This window comes from Nematocida minor (genome assembly GCF_024244105.1).
Source record: "Nematocida minor strain JUm1510 chromosome Unknown 7925, whole genome shotgun sequence".
Classification (NCBI taxonomy): Eukaryota; Fungi; Microsporidia; genus Nematocida; species Nematocida minor.
The window spans coordinates 255447-274164 of NW_026250402.1; the positions used below are offsets into that span (position 1 = coordinate 255447).

Here is an 18718-nt window from a genome sequence, read left to right on the forward strand (position 1 = left end):
AAACGTCTGTAAGCTAGAATGCTGTTTATTCTGTAGTAGCATTGCATCCACTGGTATATACCCGAGATAGATACCCACAAGAGACTAATAATAGCTATACAGTGTAGAATAATCCAGATAAGAAATAGATAACAGAGTAAAACAGACGCAAAAGTATTTGAATATGGGCTATTTATTGTAGTTGCGTGCTGTAGAGTAGCACAGAACAACAGGATTTCTTCTTATGCGTGCATCTTGGCAAACCTTTCCTGGAAGTATGTGTAGGTAACGTCTACAAATGGCATGGAAATAGAGGTGGCGTTGTATGTTTTATAGTAGGCCTGCAGCTGTGTTAGAATGTCTTCTATGCTCTTGAGCCTCTGCCACAGCTCTGTTTCTCCCATCCCGCTGCTTCTGAGTATCTGTTTGACGTTCTGATCGATAAAGTACCTCAGAATGTAGTTGCTCTTTTTCGTGTACAGATAGGGAAGAAGTAAGAAGGACTTTGATACCGGCGTGTAGTGCACTCGCTCTGGCACCAGCGCAAGCCACTCAAGCTCTTCTGGCTTCATAAACCTCTTTGTGATCTTTATAGACTCTTTGTAGTATCTGTCAAGGATTGAAAAAATAGCTGGATCAATCGCTGGGAGAGTAGGGAGCTCTGACGTGCTTGGAAGAGGATAGATTTCAAATATGTACGAGACCAGAAGGATGATGTCTCTTGCTATTTCTTCCTTGTCTTTTTTCTGGTTGCATATTGCATCTAGCACTCCTTCATTCACCAGCGACATAAACACAAACGACTCAGCTCCGTACGAAAGGCTGTTCAGGCCCATGTCACAGAGACTCGATGTGTGTGCGAGTTTTCTCTCCATATTCTCAGCGAGTGTGAGAACTTCGGGGGAGAGGAACATCTTCTGCACGAGGTGCTCTTTTTGCGCAGCGAGTATGCTTTCTGTCTGTTCTTTCAGTTTCAGCGATTCTTCAGCGGTTTCTTCTTCACTTCCCTCTTTTGGCAGAGAAATTGACGTAAGGGGGCAGGTTACTATGCTTTCAATCGATGAGTCTTTCACTGTGGGCCTTGCTGACTGTATGGCGAGCAGACTTGTGTACGGATACTCGCCCTTTATGTACGGCAGATAGGAGGTGATAAGACTTCTTACCTTCTGTTTTGAAATTCCAAAGAAGACCACGTTCCCCTGTGTGTCGTACCCTCTTCTTCCAGCTCTTCCTGCCATCTGCTTGAAGCTCATGGAGTCGAGAAGAAGAGAGTCCCCTGCAAAGACTGCAGTGCGGCACGGCATGTTGATACCCAGCGCCAGAGTCTCTGTTGCAAATATCACTCGAAGCTGTTTCATTCGGAAGAGGATTTCAACCATGTTTCTGTACTTCTTTGGTATACCGCTGTGGTGCACGCCAATTCCTCTGTACAGCGCCTGTATAAGCCTGGGGTCCAGCCTTCCTGTTTTTCTCAGGGACTTTGCGTACTCATCGAGCAAATACGCCCCAGACGAGGATATAGTAGGGTCTGTGAAGCAGAATCTGGGGTCTTTTGCATTGGGGTCTATGATCCTTCCCGATGCCTCTTCAGCAACGATCGACTCGCTGATCCAGGAGTCCTTTCCTGTTGCCACTGTTGCATCTCTTGCCCTTCTCATTTCTTTCAGAATCTTTTCGTTTTCTCTGAGATCGGTCTTGGAAAAGGCAGGCGGCGCGCACTTTTCAAACTTTTCGAGCTCTTCTGACAGTCTGATCGCAAGCGAGTTGCAGACAGTTCGCTCGAGATTGAACACAATGCACGGGAGCTTGTCTGCAGCCTCGAGCTCCACCACAAGGTCAAGCACGTTGTCCAGGAGATAGTCTGTGTTGTAGAGGAGTATGTCGGGCGATATTTCTGTTTTTTTAATTTCCATATTCTCAACGCTTTTTGTGAGTTCTGCTTCCTCGCTTTCTGCAAAAACTTTCTTGCAGTCCACTGTTTTCTTTCCCCCTGCTTTCATCAGCTCTTCGTTATTTTTTTCCTTCTGGGCTGCTTCGATCATCTGTTTGTCCAGTCTGTTCTTCAGATCGTCGTCTATTTTCTGGAATCCTTCCTTTGCGTCTCTGACCAGAATCTCGTATATCTGCGTGACCTGCTGGGGCTCTAGCTCGTTTGTCTTGATCATCTTCTGGAATGTTTCAATGACGTACTTCTCGTACTTTTTTACATCTCCCTTTGTTATGCAATTTGTTTTGAAGAACTTTCTGGGCATGAACTGTTTTGCAAGGTGCTTTCTGGCGCTGTCATTTTTCAGCACAGCATATACGGCGTAGTACAGATTGAGAAGCTCGTCGGGGAGGAAGTTTACATCGTTGCTGAATCCTTCTTCTTTGATTCCTCTGAAGGAGTATGCAAAGAGAGAGTGTATCTGCGCAATTGCCTTCTCTCCTGCCTCTCTTGTTGTTTTGTGGCAGTTTTCGAGGGCTTTGATCTCCTTTGGCACGAAAATGTAGTTTTTTATCTCGCAGTATCTTTCTTTGTGCACAACCAAATTGCACACTCTGTTTTTCTTTTCTTCAATTTTCTTGATCCAGTTGAAGAACTCGTGGAGATTCCCAATGGTGGCGCTGAGGAGGAGGAGAGGGCACGGGCTGAAGTGGATGATTTTCTCCATGCTAGACCCTATCTTACTGTCGCTTATTTTGTGCACTTCGTCTATCACGATGTATCTTATTCTGTCGAGATACGGATGGCCTTTCTTAGACGGCTCGGGAGGCATGGTGAGTATTTTCTCCAGCACGGGAGGAACGGTAATGAGCACCTGGCAGGTAAATGGCGATATTTGGAAATCGCTCATGCAAATACCCTGCAGAATGTTGCTCTGCTTGATGTACGGTTTTGATCCAAATCGGGCATACACATCTGCAGCCACCTGGTTCACAAGGGCCTTTGTGGGCGCAACAAAAATGACAATCCCGTCATTGCTTTCTCTGAGGACCTTCTCCATGGCATAGTAGCAGATAAATGTTTTTCCAGAGGAGGTAGGAGCACATATCACTGCGCTTTGGTTAGCATCAACAATCTCCAAAAGATCAAACTGCCATCCGTCTGGCTTGAACAAAAGTCTTGGGTCTTCCTGCGAGTTAAGAGACCTCTTCAGCTTATCCCCTGCGTGCTGCATAAGGAACGAAATGTCGTTGTCATTTGGCTTCCCGGTGGCTCCTGGAGTGAAGCTTATGCTTACGGGCGCACAGCCATCGTATATCTCTGTGCAGCTTGGGTCTTTTTTGTTTATGTAGCTGATGCTGTACTTCTTGCACATCTCCAGAACTGTGGACTCAAACGAGTGGTCGAGCAGACGCTGCATGGCAAACTGCAGCTCTTCAATGGACGACTCTTTTGCATACTTTTCAATAAAAGAGACACAGTTCATGTAGAGAGAAACGAGGTCTTTCTTATTTGGCACTTTTTTTCTCTTTTCCAGGCTCCACAGATTGTCGTAGAACTCTATGTTCAGCAGGAGCACTTTTCTGCATATGAAGGATGAGTGTATTCTTGGGAGGAAAGACTCAAGGTGTCTCCTCTTCTCGTATGTAACGGAAAATGACTCGTACTTGGCTTTGAAGCTCTTCAAAAACGCTATGTCCTTCTTTTTTGACTCCAGCTCCTTCTGTTTCTTGTTTTTCTCTATGATCTCCAGCTGTTTTTTGCTCAGCTTTTCTTTTGTCTCTTTTTCTTTCTTTTTCTTTGTTTTGTCGGTTACGAGTGTTATTGGGTTGTGGAGATGCTTTCCCTCGTGGAGAGACTGCGCTGTTTTCTTCAGGCTCTCAATGTACATCTGCTCGGTGCGGAAAGATCTCTCCTGCTCCTCATTGTAGAACTTTACAGACGAGAGAGATGTGGGGATAAATACGCTCTTTCTGCGGGGCTTCTCCTTTCCCTCTTCTACACTCTCTGCCTTTTCTGTCTGTGCTTCTTCTGGGTTTAGAAGACAGCCATCTATCATATCCTTCAGACTGCACACCTCAGCTGTCTTAATGGCGCTCGCTATTTCTTTGATCAGCTCTGTGCTCACTGGCTCTTCTTTTCTTGAATATCTCGAGAAACATCTTTTTTCTGAAAGCACTTCTTTGTGTGCTTCGTAGACACTTTCGCCCAGGTGTTTCTTTATGATGGTCTCTGCTGCTTCCTGTGCTTTTTCAGCGCTTTCCATCTTGACCACTGGATACTCTTTTGTGATGTACTCCACTCCGTATAGATAGTTCGAGGGGTTTGTGACAAACATAAACAGCCTTGGAGCACGGAAGGTTTCTTTGTCCAGAACACCTGCGTACAGAGAGAGTCCCAGGATTGTGTTTAAAAATACTAGAGATCGCGTATTTTGGTATGCAACTCCTATGCAGATGTGCTCCTCCTTTAGGAACTGCCTGAACTCTTTGTCCTGCAGAGAGTGGAACCAGATGGTCTTGATTGAGCAGCTTTTTTCCAGAGCAGCGATCACCTCTCGCATGCATATGCTTCGCTCTGCTGTTTCTTCCTCATCGTGGAACAGAACTATGTACGAGTCTTTAAAGCCCGAGAGCTTGAGACTGTGTCCAATGGTGTCTGCTATGGTGTCCAGAAGCTTTAGAGGAAGCGTGCTGCTTTTTATTTTGTACACGTCTTCGATGTATCTGTAGATAGAGTGGCCGTTTATCACCATCTTTCCTATTCCAACAAATGACTCGCTTACATCTATCATCTGGGTGGGCATGTTCGCATACCACTCTTTATATATGTTTGGCATTTCTTTTTTCATGGGTAAAATTATTCTAAAGAGTTTAAGCGAACTTTAAATATTTTTGCGCTTTCTATCTGCTCTGCTGTCTATCTGCGCTGTGCACAGCTGCTACTTGTTTCTACGCACACGGGCTGTGTGTGTGCCTATCCATGCACTTCGAAAATTCTAGAGATGCTCGTACTGCTGAGTGAAGTATTTTACTGCTGTATTTATAACGCTTTTTACTCTTTGGCAGAGATGCTCCATAACTGTTCCTAGAGTGTGTCTACTTGGAGATGTTTGGTAGATATGTGTGCTGTTTTTGTTGATGCTTCACACTTTTTATCCAAGACTGCAAGATAACTGATGTTAAATAGCCGTTGTTTTTGTGGTTTTATAGATGGACAGTATTTCAAGCAGAAACAGCACTGTTTGCGGTGTGCAAGAGGATGTATCTGTTCTAGCAGAGAAAAAGGCTGAGTCTATCTTTGTTTTTGCTGCAAAGGAAAGAGACGCTCTTATATTAGTAGAATAGTATATTCTTTTTTTATTTAGTTGCATGCCACAGAGAACAACACTTTATGTCATACACATGCCATACACGCTAAAAGAGTACAACATCGGGCATCTTCTGACCACCTGCAAGGTGAGCGAGAGAGAGGCAAACAACGGAATGCGCGTTTCTGTTCTTGAAAACAAACACATGGACTCTTCAGAAGAGGGAGGCCCGTGCCAGTACACATCAAAGGTAATTGATTTTTCCAAAAAAGTGCCTTCCTTCTTCAGAGCCATGGCGCCCTCGGGGTCTCTGACTATGAGCGAAATATCGCACAACGCGTTCCCAGTCTGCAAAACTGTGTACACAAGCGGTGCTCTCTCTGAAAAAAAGTTTAAAGCAAAAATAGACACGCTTTTCTTTGAGGGGTACAAGGCCCCGGTGGATCCCTTTACAGACGGAGTAGTCTCTGAAAACTGCGAAACTCTTGATCTGATACACGGGCCACAGATGGCAGAAGGCATTGATCTGGCAGAGCTGAAAGACGATAAGGGAAACCCGATGTTTTTGAAGGACTGGGAGAAGTCGCAGAGTTCTGTGATGACTGTGTTTAAGCGCGTTCAGCTGGACTTCCACGTGCCCATTTTTGGAAAACGGTACATCGAAGACATAGAAAAGTTTATGCGAAAGATCTTCATACAGGGACACCAGGAGGTGATTAAGTACCACAAAGAGTGGAAAAACATGACCATGGAACAGGTGCGCGCTGAGGAGGAGAAGGTGAAAAAAGAGCTGGACGAAAAATACCCGCCAAAGAACAAGTAGGTTTATTTCTCAAATGGGATAAAATCGTTAATTTCAATAAAATGCTCTAGCTGATCTATGTAAACCACTCCGTTGTCTCCTATTGTGATGTGTTCCAGCGCAAATATCTTTTTAAGTATGTAGAGCAGGCTTTCAGTGTCCATGTGTCTGCTTTCATGTATGTGCAATTTTAAGCTCAATCTTCTGTTTCTATAGTTTATTTAATAAAAGTTTCATCACTTTGTTCTGTTTCTATGCGCTAAGACATTAAAAATTCAGAAACCAGGAAGCTCTTATATCTCCATAGGGAGCTATGTACAAAGCATCTTTTCTATTCCTGTTGCCTGTGCTACTTATTTCATGCAACTCTACATCTCTGTTTTTTGGTTCTTGTACATGTCTATGTTGTAGGGTGATGTTCTGATGTTGTAGAAGGATTTTGGAGAGTGCCTTTCTAGTCTCCATATTTCAGAGATAACCTGGTGCACCAGGCTTATATTTGTTGCAGCAAGCGAGATTTTGTCTAGTACGCTACTCAGGGCCTCTATGCTCGGAGTAAAAGCGGGTATGTTCTCGTGGATGTACAGGAGGGTCTTGAAAGGAATTTCTTCTAAGATGTGCAGAACCTCTTTCGGTACTTCGTTTGTTTTGTGGTAGAGTATTTTCCCGATTGCATGGAAAAAGCAGATGTTGCTGTTTCCGTTCTCCAGAAGCACTTTGTGCGATTCTTCTGGTAGCTTTGCTGTCTGCACCACGCGGTGCATGCTTGTCTTGCCTGTGGCAGACGGACAGTGCTTTTTTACAGTGCGTATTGCAACCAGGGGAACTTTTATGTGTTTACAGTTTTTTATTTTTCTGTGGAAGTATGGCTGGTCTGTTTCGAAAATAATTCCGCGATATTCGCACTTTTTCACGCGCATCTCTTCAGTGACCCGAAGCAGATATATCATTGATTTGCTGATTCTGTGTGCTTTGTACTCTTCTATGTCATCTATTTCGATCAGCTCGTACTCTGTGCTCTCGATGACCTTTTTTATCAAAGCTGTTTTCCCCGATCCTCCGGGGCCTGATACTACAACAGCTGCTGTTTTCAAATGCTCCATGGCACTTTCCAAGCTCTTCTCCATATAATAAAATTCTCAAAATTAATTTTTAACAAAAAGATAAGGTTTGCTTTCTGCGCATAAATAACCCACATCTTTTTTGCACATGGATCGGATCATGGAAGGAAAAACCTTGGCATTTTCCAGTAGAGGAAGTGCCATGTGTGCTGAAACGATATTTGGCGTTATTAACAGCGAAGAAGAGTGTCTGAAAGTGATAGACATGGCAAGACTCAGCGCGCTCCCCAGGGTCAAGTCGAGGCTGTCCGATGAAGAGCGCAACTCCATCCGGCCGGGGAGCATATACGTGTATGAAGAGGAAGAAAGCGGAATATCTCGGTGGACGGACAGCAAAACATGGTCCTCTTCGAAAATACAAGGGAGATGTCTGATGTACTACGAACTAGCTGAAACGCCGTGCGATGAGAGGCTGGAGAGCCTTCGATACAGCAGCAGCCTTGAGAACGTCTTAAGCACGGGCAGGGAGATCATCAGTCTTGGCGTGCACGAGAAGAAAGTCCGCAAGAAGAACGGGCTGATAAAAATGACTACATCCCTTGTGTATGAAAGCAAGTCGTACCATCTTCTTTCTTACTTCACAGAGCCCTTTTCCAAAGAGTACACAAGAGGGCCCATTTGGAACATGGTGTATGCCTGGGAGATACCCTTCAATCTCGTTCTTCGTGTAAACTACCGAAGGCGCAGGAAGACGGGAAAGATCCCCACCAACGACTCCATCAAGCCAATCAAGATAAGACAAAGGTATGAGAAAAAACTGAACTCCTTTCCTCTCTCTGAGAAGCAGGGTGTAGTTAGGAAAGAAACAGAAGACATAGATATAACCCGAGAGATTCTTGATGAGTACGCTTTGCCGAGTAATAATGGATTCTTTTCTTTTCAATGATGAATTTGTTGTGTGTTTATTGCAGAATTTTCTTGCTATTTTTTGCAAACTAGCACTCTTCCACAATAATTCTTAGACCGTACAAAAATGAATGTGCTTACACAAATAAAAAACAAAAAAATAATATTAGCATACTAATTATTGTAAGAGTTTTATTATGCATAGCAGTTTACTGCAGAGGGCAGTCTTTGAAGAAAAACACTGCTTTTTCTAGATGTATCTCAATAGGGCAGTTTAACCACAGCTTAGAGAATAATCTACAGCTGGTTTTCAATAGATTGAATATATTCACATTAGATAAACAGTAAATTACTGCTCTACAGGCTCGTCTTGTATAGTGAAGATAATTCTGGGTGGTGAAGAGAGTAGTCAGTTTGGGTAGGTGATTGGCTGGAGTGCTTAGGATAGATGCTACTTTCCTTAAGAACCCATAGATGAGAAAGAGTAATTGCTAGAGTAAGTAAATATGAGAGGATGTGTTTATTAAAGAGAGAATAAATACAGTTACTCTTCCTCGATACGGCAAAGAGTGTGTACATGATATACTACATTTCATCTGGTACAACTTCTATGTAGTGCGAGCAGGTCATGCACTCAGCCGTTCCTAGCTGGTCAGCGTCTGCGTATATAGTTCCGCACCGGCATTTTGTGCGTGCAGCTTCAGAGAGTCTAACAGTCATGTACGGCAGGCTGTCCAGAGTGTCCTTTTCTTCGCGCGGAAGAGAGAGGATTTTTGCGTATGCTTCTTTCACCTTAATAAAGTCAACGTCTGTTTTGTTTCTTGTCGCATCGGGGTGTGTTTGTTTTACCTTTTGTTTGTACGCTTTTTTCAGCTCGCTTGGGCTGCATCCTTTTGAAACACCAAGAACGGCGTGTGGACACTCCATAACGTAAAATTTTAAAGATTTGTTTATTTGGTATAGAAACACTTTAAAACAATGTATGGTGACAAGCAAAACACTGTTAGAGCTTAGGATATATAAGACAGATGGAAAGAAGAAGTATGAAAATAGCGGGTATTATTCTACTGGCAATGGCAGCTTGGACTAACTGCTACATAGACACATCGGCTAACGAAGGCAGAATAGTGGCAACTGTTCCATATAAAACTCTGTTCTTCCTTCGAAAGCTTTCACCATACACCAGCAGAAGGATCGATAGACCTCTTCCCATGGGCGCACAAAAGAGATTAGATTCCGAGGAAAAGTTTTCGCCTTTCCACTCAGTTCTTGTGATAAAGAGACAGCAGAGCCTTGAGGATCCTATCGGCAGCGCCATGCACCGCGGAGAGGCTGCAGAGTCTTTCATAAAAGACTTCCTTGTTTCGCATCTGCAGCACATCAACGCAATGGAAAACAACTACGCAGAAAGCACCAACCAGTTCAACACTGAGAAGATATACAACGACCTGTACAAGAAGCAGACAGCGCAGAAGATTTCTGCGCACAGAAAATCAGCAAACATGCTTGGAGACGAGATTGATTCCATTATGGCAAACGCAGCCAAAGAGATAACACCGCAGATCGAGGAGATAGAAAACAAAGGCGCCATAGGAAAGACCCTCAAGAGAACAAAGAGACAGGTGGGCAGGAAGATCAAGAAGGCACGAGGAGCAATGAAAAAGGGCGTTAAAGTGAACGGATACACCATTCTTCTTTTCGTTGTAATTTGCCTGATTTCAGGGTTTGCAGGATACTCGATTCGAGGAAAAACATCAACAGAGCACTATGTTCCACTGGACAAGTAATCAGCACAAGTGAGCAGGATAGACATCTGTTTTAAGGTTTGGAGAACAAAATATGCAAGAGGTAGTATATACACCTAAAAACATGCACAGGGGCATACCAGGGTATCTGCAAGGGCAGAGGCGGCATAGAGCTAAACAGACAAATAAACTCGCTTACTCACTTTTCGTTAGAATCTTTATATTTATAGAAGCAAAGGCTGCCACCAAAGAGTGAAAGTAAAAAGATAAAACAATGTGGCGCACGAATGCTGTATGTAACTTTACTTTAAAATTGAAAATATGTGGAACAATGTTTGTGCAGCAGAAATAACCAGAAAGAGTGCAGACACATAAGTGCAAAGCCACACATTTATTAGAAAGATGGTCTTCTGCTAACACGAAGTTTTATCAGAGCATGCAGATTTACTAAACAGATCTGCATTGGAATCTCTCTGCACGATATTTTGCAAAAGATAGCTAGAAGTACACGGATCTTTAGAAGTGTTTCTTCTTCTGTTTTTTTGTTTTAGAGGGGCAGTGTTTGACAATGTGGCCCTTTTGTTCGCAGTTGAAGCAAACCGCGTGGTTTTGTTTTGATTTTCGAGAGACATACACAGGCATCGCGTGAGAGGTCTTTACTATGTCCAGCAAATAGCCAATTGTCTCCTTCCACGGCTTTTTTTCCAAAGACTCTGTGTCGATTGAATAAATATTCTTTTCCTGCAGCTGCCGTATTATCTCTCGCTTTATGCTCTCTTCTATGCCCGCATCTGCTTTATTATCGCCACTGAAGGGATTCTCCATCTGCACTTCATCTATCTCACACGGCTTGAAATCAGGAGACTCTGTTTGCTGGAAGGTAGTCAGTGATGTGCCTAGAGAGCTATCCACTGTCTCCTCCTGTATTGGAGTACAGCTCGCCTCTGGGAGCATCTGTGTGCGGCGGCTCCTGAAGTTCTCTCTGGATTCTCGGAACTGGAGGATTTCTTTTCTTGCCTGCTCCTTCTCAGGAGACTCTTCCATGTCAAAGTATGCCTGGCAGAGGTTTTTAAGGCCTATTCCTGCTGATGTTGCGATGATTTGTATCTCCCACTCCTGCACTCTTCGTTGCACCTCTCCTGCACACGGCCTCATCTCCTGTAGTTCCTCGGTGTTGTCCATTTTTATTGCTTTATTTACATCAATAATCATTTAATTGTTTGCCTGGAGAGGTACACACTACTTAGAAGGAAACCCACGCAAGAAAGAACAACTGTGCATGTGCACTCTCTATACAGTAGCACCTGCACAAAGCTTATCTGCTCTGTAAGCTTCTCCAATGAGTAAATTTTCTGTTTTAAATTCTACACTCTTTAATGTAAATATATTATTATAGAGCATTATCCAATTTTGTGTAGAACATTACTAGGCTAATTTAGAGAAAATCTGCACTTTCTTCAAAGCTCCACAGAGTATAACGAAGAAATCAGATGCACTTTATATACTTCTGCTCTCCAGAATATCCAAGAGTGTGTGGAACAGAGTTATGCACACTGGAGCATTTTAACTGTCTCTCTGCGCTGCCATCCATAAAAATTTAAAAACTTTGGGAATATTCCTAGCAATGCACAGACCATACTCAGAGTTCATAGAAAAAGACAGCAATATGTCCCTGCAGAGAATGATCCACATCACCCTGCAAAGTCTTACAGAAAGAGGGATCAAAGAGGGGCTTTTTCGGACGGGGAAAAATGAGCTGAGTGTGCGAAGCATATACAACAAGCTCTTTCCCGCCATGCACAACTCGTCTGCCTTTGTTGAGGCACACCGGCTCAAGCTGTACATCCAGGACGGCATGGAAAAAGAGGCCCTGGAGCAGATTCGCAGGATGCGGTCTTTTGATGACAAAGCAATTTTTTCTCTTCTAAACTACTCCTTTCTCTTTGCAGTTATTAACAAGATGCCCAACATCATTGAAGCCTTTTTCTCCAAAGGGTTTCCTCGCAATGTGAACCTGCGGATATTCGGGTGCAAGAACAGCATCGTATTTCCCACGTACTTCCACCTTGCGCTGGCAGCACAGAATCTGGCGGTTATCATGCTTTTCTTCAAGAGAACGATAGACTACCACGAGACATGGCACGGTCTGGGGCCTGTGCACTTGGCAGCGGTTAATCCTGACATCAGAGTGCTCGACATAGTTCTAACGTACGGAGGCAATCCCATGGAGGTTACAACGACTCTGCAGTACTCCCTGCTGAACAATCTCTTCAAAAAGCAGGAGCTGCAGTACAGAGAGGCAGGAAGACCGATATATCCTGTGGATCTTGCAGCTGTGTCCAACAACTGGGGGTCTTTTCTTCTTCTGATGAAAAAGTCGCCAAAGTGTGCAGCACACTCGCAGCATCTCCTGCACATTCTGAACAGTCTGGAGATGGTGATAAAGGCAATAAACATTGGCGCGCGCTTGGACATCCCGCTTGCCGATGGCTCCACCATTCTGCACACTAAAACATACCACAACAGGCCAGAAATGGTCGCTTTCTATGTAGCTCTGAAGCTCCCGATGGGCGTAAAGAACAGGGCAGGGTCAACGCCCTTGAGTCTCGCGCTGGATCTGGAGCACCGCGATGTTGCGTGGATTTTGATGATGAATGGCGCAAAAGTCTGCAAAAGCTACGAGAGCCATCCGATTGTAGAGGAGATAGAAAAGGGGTGGGTGCCTGTGTACTCGCAGCAGGAGAAGTTCGAGTACTACAAACACGCAGCCTCGTATGCAGAGATTGTAAATCACAAAGCAAAGAGCAGGTTCTTCATCAAAAGAATACTGAACAGAGACAAAAATACGATAGAAAGCGAAGTCAACAGGCTAAACAGCAAGATACAAAAGATAGAGAAAGAAGCGAAAACAGCGTTCAGAGACCTTCCCAAGGAAGAGCTCTACAAGAAGTTTTTGGAGGTGATATCCAAATACTCAGCAAAAGACTAGCGCCAGTATAAAAAGAACATAGTATATACCGAAAATAAAAGAACAGCAAAGAGTCAATAAATAAACATACTGAATAAAACAACCGCACTTTCACCGCACAAGAAAAAAGATCAATAAGAGAAATCAGAGATTTATTGCATGTACCAGATATATTTGTTATTCCACATGGGCCAGCATCTTCCTATCCTCTGTGCAGTAGAATAGCTTTCCTGCGTCTATCAAATACTCCAGTCCCTCGCTAATATCAATCTTTGAATAGTACCCCGTTGATGCAAGGGTGTTTGTGACCATGGCAATGGAGAGCCCTGTTCCTCCCTGGTTTTGACTGAAATACGAGAGTATGTCCAGATGTATCTGCTCAAAGTCTCCCATGTGCCCAGGCGCATTCTGGCTCTTTGCAGGAACATTCTCGAGTGTGCTGCTTTTTGTTTTGTACGCTGCGTCCTCTTTCTCTGCCTTCATGCTGTCTACTATGCGCATAAGAAGATGGTACACCATGTTGTTCCCATCAAGCACAGGCAGGACTGCAGTACAGCTGAAAACCACTTCATTTTCATTCTGGTTGTGTCTGCCCAGGCTTCCCAGTGCCTTGATAAAGGCGCCTGGCTTAAGATACTCCATTTTTTTGTTGCTCCACATTGTGCAGGAGATTGTCTCTGTTCCGTCATTCAGCACGAACTTCTTTCCATTGCTGGGGAGGTCTTTGACTGAAACAACCCACCCCATGAGCTCAACAACGCTTATGTCTATTCCCCTGAACTGCGCGTTCTGTTTTATCTCGTCGCTCAGCTCTGCCTGCTTGATGTGCTTTATCGCCATTCTTTTAATGGACTTTGATCCTCTGGAGTCGCTGGTTGGCAGAGAGTTCATCTTGGAAAAAAGAGAATTTTTTATTCTAAAATGCAGAGCTTCTCGCAGTCTTAATTGCTACAAAATTTTTTCATAAAAGTTTAATGTTTGAATATAAACGGCCTATTTCTTCTATAATAGACGGTCCGCGGTTTACCATTGCGCAGATAGGAAATGCGTACTGTGTGGTGGCTGCAGTGGGGAATTTCTACAAGACGTACAGCGCAGAGAAACTTAGCACACTTGGGCGCTGCCGCGAGGGAGAGACCATCAAAAGCATCACTTCTTTGGGAAGATACGTTGTTGCCGCAGCAGGCACAGAGATAGATATATACAACCAGGGAGCTAGCATACAAAAGATAGACGTAAAAGAAGAGATCAAAGAAGTTCTGGCATACGAAGACTTTCTGGTGGTAAAGCTTGAAAAAAAAGTCATAAGAGTGGATTTTGACGAGATAGAAAAGATCGAAGAAAAAACAGTAGAGCACACAATAACAGAGCTAAGCAACACACCCAGTGAGATGGAAAGCGTGCACAAGCTAGAGCTAAAGAACAAGCTTCTAATTGTGGCGCAGGGCCAGCTCCACATATACGCGATTGACAAGAAGAGAGTTATATACACGATGAAATGCGCGAGTATAAGTGAAAAAGTAGTCGATGTATCAAGTTCTATTTCGCCGGAAATAGTGGCAATATCCACAGCAAAAGAGGTCATGGTGGTGCAGCTCAAGAAGGATGTGCTCCTCCAGCAGTTTGCCTTTGACGGCATACAGTCAGTGGACTTCAGAAGAAGCGTGCAGCACAAGGAGCTTGCAGTGCTGACAGAAAAAGAAGTCATTATCCTCTGTTTGGAACAGGCAGTTGCCAAGAAAAGATACTCACTTGCACGAAAGAAAGCCTCTAGCACAGAGCCCTCCTATATGCACACCGCGCGGTACATTGGATCGAATGGATACCTCATTATATCGCAGAAAAACGAGCTGCAGATCCTTGACTGCCAGCAGAGCAAGATTGCTCTGTGCAAGAGGAGAGGAGGCGTGGTGTTTGGAGAGCACCAGTGCTCTGAGTTCCTCCAAGACACGCTAGTGGTCTCTACGAATGGAAGAGTGTACACGCTTTCTCTTCGAAAGGAAGAACAGCTAAAAGAGTTCTCCAAGATGAACGCACAGGGGCATCCAACATCGCTTGCCATTGTGCGAGAGAATATCCTTGCATGCTACACAAAGGGCATACACTCGCTAAAAGAAACAGTAGGAGGCGTAACAGAGACAAAGAGAAGGCTGGGAAGCGGCACTCCAAAAGAGTACATTGGAGCTGTCCTCTCTTTCTGCGGGAACGCCATGGCACTCTCCATCAAAGAGAGCGCTGCAGCTGTAAAGATCCTCGTTGCGTCCAGAGACTCAGGGTTTATCCTTGGCGAGATAGAAGAGAAGCCCTACCTTGCGCTCTCCATAAACAACATCAAAAAAACTCTTACAGTTCTCCACGCAACACACATTGTTGTATACTCATACAGAGGAGAAGTTCTTTCAAAAACAGAGATAAGCTGTGCAGAGCTCGAGACACAGGAGAGCTTGAGCACAGGAGAGCTGCTAGGAAAAATAGTAGAAACTAGGGCTTACAAATACTGCATAGTGGCATCTTCTTCCCACATATGCATATTCAGTGGCAAGGGAGAAAAGATAAAAAGCATAGCAAAGGCAGAGGGAGTGCCGCTGGGCATCAGAGTAAGCACAGATCTGAGCTGGATACTTTTGATGACAAAAAGAGAACAAGGTGCTGTTCTAGAAGTGGTGGATATGGAGACATGCTGCATTCTATCAGAAACCTCGTTCCCGTATGTGCCAAAAGACTTCCTTATAACAGAGGACAAAAGCAGACTGATTGTTACAACTGCTAAGCAAATACTGCTCTTCGAAAATACATACAGAATGAAGAAGGTCGAGCACGGAGAGGCATGCGTGGAGTCACAGGGCATTACTTTTAGCTCAGCGCACAAGTCTCGCATCCGATTGCTGCTCTCGTACGAGTCATTTGGCGTTAAAGTCGAGGACGAAGGAGCTGCACTGTACATCCTGCAGAAAGAGAACATGGAAAACAGTCTTTCACCGGAGTCCAGCGCGCTGAAGAGCATAGAAGCCTTGCTAGACGGAAACTGCCCCATCTCTTCTATCATTGCGCACATAAAAGAGACAGAAGACCCCACAGGGCTGATCATAGACCTCATCGCGCACCTGGAGACAAAATACGACATTGCAGAGGCTTTAGTCAATAGAGTGCTGTACTACAGGAGAAGAGACCTTGACATGGACAGACTGAGCCAGCCTCTGAAGACCAGAGAAGAAATAACAGAGCGGTTTATTGCAACGTACCTATCTACACTTTCCCTGGTTGAAAGTACATAGTTTGAATAAATATCATTCCTATTTAGTCCAGTTTCTGTCCTACTTTCCCAACAAATGGTTAAATACACGCATCATTTCTTCGTATAGACACGTAAAAGTCTAATAGCAGCTGTATAAAAAAAGAAAAGAAAGAGAAAGTGTACCTGCTGCTGTTTATTTAAGCAAATATGCATGCCTTTGTAGCGAATAATAAAAATACTCCTGCAGCATATTCTGTTAAGCCTGGGAAGAGATACCTCCTGTGCTGCATAGATAGCAGACTACTCCACTATTTCCATGCAGTCCACAAAGTTAATGCCATTTTCATTCGTGTAGACAAAAGATTTGTACTTCTCGCTGGTGAATACGATGGCAGAGTCTCCCACTATCTTCTGGAAAATCTTCTTAGATCGGTCTATGGCTAGAATGCACTTCTCCGTCTCTGTGTACTCAATCTGCTCGTCCATCAGTGGAATCTTGAAAATGGAAATGGCCTTTTTTTCCTGGATGAGAATTCCCGCCATCCACTTCCCTATGCACCCCGTGTACACCACAAACGGCTTTCCAATCTGAGGTCTTTTGAAGATGCGAGGCGACTTGTGTCTGCTGTACTTCTTGACTATCTGCACAAGAGACGCGCTAAGATCGTTTTTTATGATGATTCCCTTGGGCATTCTTTTCAGTGACGGCAGCACAGGCTGCACTCTTTCCTTCAGGGAGGGCATGGGAACAACATTCGATTTCTTTGGGGGCCGTGAGCAGTCTATGCTCTGGATGCTCTCTGGCTCTCCTGCTAGCTCTTCTTCGCTCTCGCTCTGTTCCTGCATGGGAAAAAGCACGTTTGGCTTCTCTTTCACGTAGATAACACCTGTGAAATTGTTGGGGAGGTTGTACCTCAAAAACATTTTTTGCTTGAAGAGGAGCACCTGGCGGATAATTTCATTGGGAGAAGACTCGCTGCTTATCTTCTTGCTCAGGAGGTTCTTGATGCTGCTCGAGAGCCCTGCCCAGAACTTCGTCTGCAAAAAGCTCTCCTGTTTCTCAGGTGCGATCAGAACACGCACTGAGTACGATCTTATCAGAAGGCCAAGCTCCTCTTTGTACGCCTCCAGGGACAGAAATTGGCAGGACTTGAGAGAGTCAATTCTCCTCCGAAGAAGCTCTACGTTCTTCTGCGTGTACACTTTGTCGTATATCTTCCGCACTGAGTCTCGCAGAGTCTGTCCGAGCGGATCGTGCACAACGTTTTCAAGAATGTCACTGGAGACACAGCACTTAAAAAAATCTTTGGCTTCCTCTTCGCTCCACTCGTGGTGAACTATTTTGTAGCGGAACATCTCCACCCACTGGAAGGTGTTTCTTGTGTCCAGCACGTCGAGAATGGGCATTGCAATGCCTTTCATCGAGAGCTGTCTTTTCAGGATGTATACGGGCCTGGAGGGAGGCACTCTTTTTTCAAGTTCAATGCCTGAAAGAAGGTTTCTCTGCCGCACGGGGAGCCCATAGCCGTCTGTGTCTGTGTCCACGGGCTTGTTCTGTATGCAGCATATAATGTTGGGCTTCCCCGTGTACATCTCGGTGTTTTCGTTTTCTTCGCTTTCTCTGTCAATATATTTTTCTTTTTCCTGAATCATGGAAAGTGTAGGGGCTCTCTGCTTATAAGCTTGGGAGAAAGAAAACTTCCTTATTAGGACAGCCCGGCCAAATATAGAAAAAAATAGTATCAGGACTTATTACGCCCGCTGTGCACAGAAATGGAAAAGGGCATATTCCGCAAAAATTAAAAAAAGTCCCCGGGCCCTCTAAAACCCATTAATGCGCGCGTTACAGGGCACAAAACCTTCAAAAAAGGGGGCGCTGTCCCCTGGTTTCCCGCCCATTTTTTCCTGGATTTTTTTAAGTTCCTCCTCTGAGAAGCCGGGGGTACTCCGAGCCAAAGAGAATACGAACCCTTCCAGCGCAATTCCGTTCTCCTGGGGGAGACTGTGCACGCCGAATAAAGAACAATACTTTCTAAGCTCTGTCTCTATTGTCTCCTTCAGCTCCCCTGTTCCTTTTATCTCATTTGCTCTTTTTATGTGCTGCGCCCTTCTTGCAAGGTACCTCATTTTTAGCCCCATGAGCTTGGGCGCAGGAATGTGCTTCAGAATCAGAGTAAACTCGCTGTGCGATGGCCTGTCACTTTTTTTGCACACGGCCTCTATATACACGTACATCTGCTGCACCAGAAGAGACGTCGCCTCTGTCTGGACCTCCATGAGCAGATTCTTGTGCTGTGCGTCGAGGAAAGCAAGCACTTTGCCAACCTGAGAGAAAAAGGGGCTGAATAGAGAAAAAAGGTCCTTCTTCTGTGCTGGTGCTGTTTGTATTTGTTCTACAATTTTTGTGTACAGACTTTCTGCACGCAGGATTTCTTCTATTTCCTCTCCTCTAGTTGCATGGCTTCCCAGCAGGATTTTAAAATGAGAAACACCAACGAGAAAGTACTCCGTTTTCTCTGCTCTTCCTGCGTCCCTTCTTCGGCTGGAGAGCACTCTTTGCAGCTGTGCCAGAATATTCATCTTGAAACACACGCTCTCCCTCTCTATATCCTCTTCTCACAAAAGACCAATGGAGATGGCTCTCTTGTCTGATGTCAGTGTGAGCCTCTTTGGTTTAGTGGTATAACGTCAGTCTTGTAAACTGAAGGTCGGCGGTTCGATTCTGTCAAGAGGCTTTCTTTTTGCAGGCCACAAAAGAAAAAGGAAAAGGAAAGCGAGTTTCCTG

At 44.5% G+C, this 18718-nt stretch overlaps 12 protein-coding genes across 12 annotated transcripts; 5 read left to right on the forward strand and 7 right to left on the reverse strand.

Moving 5' to 3' along the window:
* Positions 1-221: 221 nt before the first annotated feature.
* Positions 222-4757, reverse strand: NEMIN01_0197 (ATP-dependent RNA helicase DDX60; the record flags this gene model as incomplete). The annotated part of the gene is made up of 1 exon (XM_051476139.1): positions 222-4757. The coding sequence occupies one exon, from the start codon at positions 4755-4757 to the stop codon at positions 222-224; it is 4536 nt and encodes a 1511-aa protein (XP_051332099.1).
* A 520-nt stretch (positions 4758-5277) lies between these two features.
* NEMIN01_0198 (uncharacterized protein) lies at positions 5278-6039 on the forward strand (the record flags this gene model as incomplete). The annotated part of the gene is made up of 1 exon (XM_051476140.1): positions 5278-6039. One exon carries the CDS (start codon positions 5278-5280, stop codon positions 6037-6039), a length of 762 nt encoding a protein of 253 aa, XP_051332100.1.
* A 347-nt stretch (positions 6040-6386) lies between these two features.
* Positions 6387-7145, reverse strand: NEMIN01_0199 (uncharacterized protein; the record flags this gene model as incomplete). Its single annotated transcript, XM_051476141.1, has 1 exon — positions 6387-7145. The coding sequence occupies one exon, from the start codon at positions 7143-7145 to the stop codon at positions 6387-6389; it is 759 nt and encodes a 252-aa protein (XP_051332101.1).
* An 82-nt stretch (positions 7146-7227) lies between these two features.
* NEMIN01_0200 (Gti1/Pac2 family transcription factor) lies at positions 7228-8025 on the forward strand (the record flags this gene model as incomplete). Its single annotated transcript, XM_051476142.1, has 1 exon — positions 7228-8025. One exon carries the CDS (start codon positions 7228-7230, stop codon positions 8023-8025), a length of 798 nt encoding a protein of 265 aa, XP_051332102.1.
* A 545-nt stretch (positions 8026-8570) lies between these two features.
* Positions 8571-8912, reverse strand: NEMIN01_0201 (uncharacterized protein; the record flags this gene model as incomplete). The annotated part of the gene is made up of 1 exon (XM_051476143.1): positions 8571-8912. The coding sequence occupies one exon, from the start codon at positions 8910-8912 to the stop codon at positions 8571-8573; it is 342 nt and encodes a 113-aa protein (XP_051332103.1).
* A 116-nt stretch (positions 8913-9028) lies between these two features.
* NEMIN01_0202 (uncharacterized protein) lies at positions 9029-9772 on the forward strand (the record flags this gene model as incomplete). The annotated part of the gene is made up of 1 exon (XM_051476144.1): positions 9029-9772. One exon carries the CDS (start codon positions 9029-9031, stop codon positions 9770-9772), a length of 744 nt encoding a protein of 247 aa, XP_051332104.1.
* A 474-nt stretch (positions 9773-10246) lies between these two features.
* On the reverse strand, positions 10247-10912 carry NEMIN01_0203 (uncharacterized protein; the record flags this gene model as incomplete). Its single annotated transcript, XM_051476145.1, has 1 exon — positions 10247-10912. One exon carries the CDS (start codon positions 10910-10912, stop codon positions 10247-10249), a length of 666 nt encoding a protein of 221 aa, XP_051332105.1.
* Positions 10913-11354: 442 nt separating this feature from the next.
* Positions 11355-12719, forward strand: NEMIN01_0204 (uncharacterized protein; the record flags this gene model as incomplete). Its single annotated transcript, XM_051476146.1, has 1 exon — positions 11355-12719. The coding sequence occupies one exon, from the start codon at positions 11355-11357 to the stop codon at positions 12717-12719; it is 1365 nt and encodes a 454-aa protein (XP_051332106.1).
* Positions 12720-12875: 156 nt separating this feature from the next.
* Positions 12876-13589, reverse strand: NEMIN01_0205 (replication factor A2; the record flags this gene model as incomplete). Its single annotated transcript, XM_051476147.1, has 1 exon — positions 12876-13589. The coding sequence occupies one exon, from the start codon at positions 13587-13589 to the stop codon at positions 12876-12878; it is 714 nt and encodes a 237-aa protein (XP_051332107.1).
* An 83-nt stretch (positions 13590-13672) lies between these two features.
* On the forward strand, positions 13673-15973 carry NEMIN01_0206 (uncharacterized protein; the record flags this gene model as incomplete). The annotated part of the gene is made up of 1 exon (XM_051476148.1): positions 13673-15973. The coding sequence occupies one exon, from the start codon at positions 13673-13675 to the stop codon at positions 15971-15973; it is 2301 nt and encodes a 766-aa protein (XP_051332108.1).
* A 260-nt stretch (positions 15974-16233) lies between these two features.
* Positions 16234-17586, reverse strand: NEMIN01_0207 (uncharacterized protein; the record flags this gene model as incomplete). Its single annotated transcript, XM_051476149.1, has 1 exon — positions 16234-17586. One exon carries the CDS (start codon positions 17584-17586, stop codon positions 16234-16236), a length of 1353 nt encoding a protein of 450 aa, XP_051332109.1.
* A 168-nt stretch (positions 17587-17754) lies between these two features.
* On the reverse strand, positions 17755-18513 carry NEMIN01_0208 (uncharacterized protein; the record flags this gene model as incomplete). The annotated part of the gene is made up of 1 exon (XM_051476150.1): positions 17755-18513. The coding sequence occupies one exon, from the start codon at positions 18511-18513 to the stop codon at positions 17755-17757; it is 759 nt and encodes a 252-aa protein (XP_051332110.1).
* Between the last annotated feature and the right edge of the window lie 205 nt (positions 18514-18718).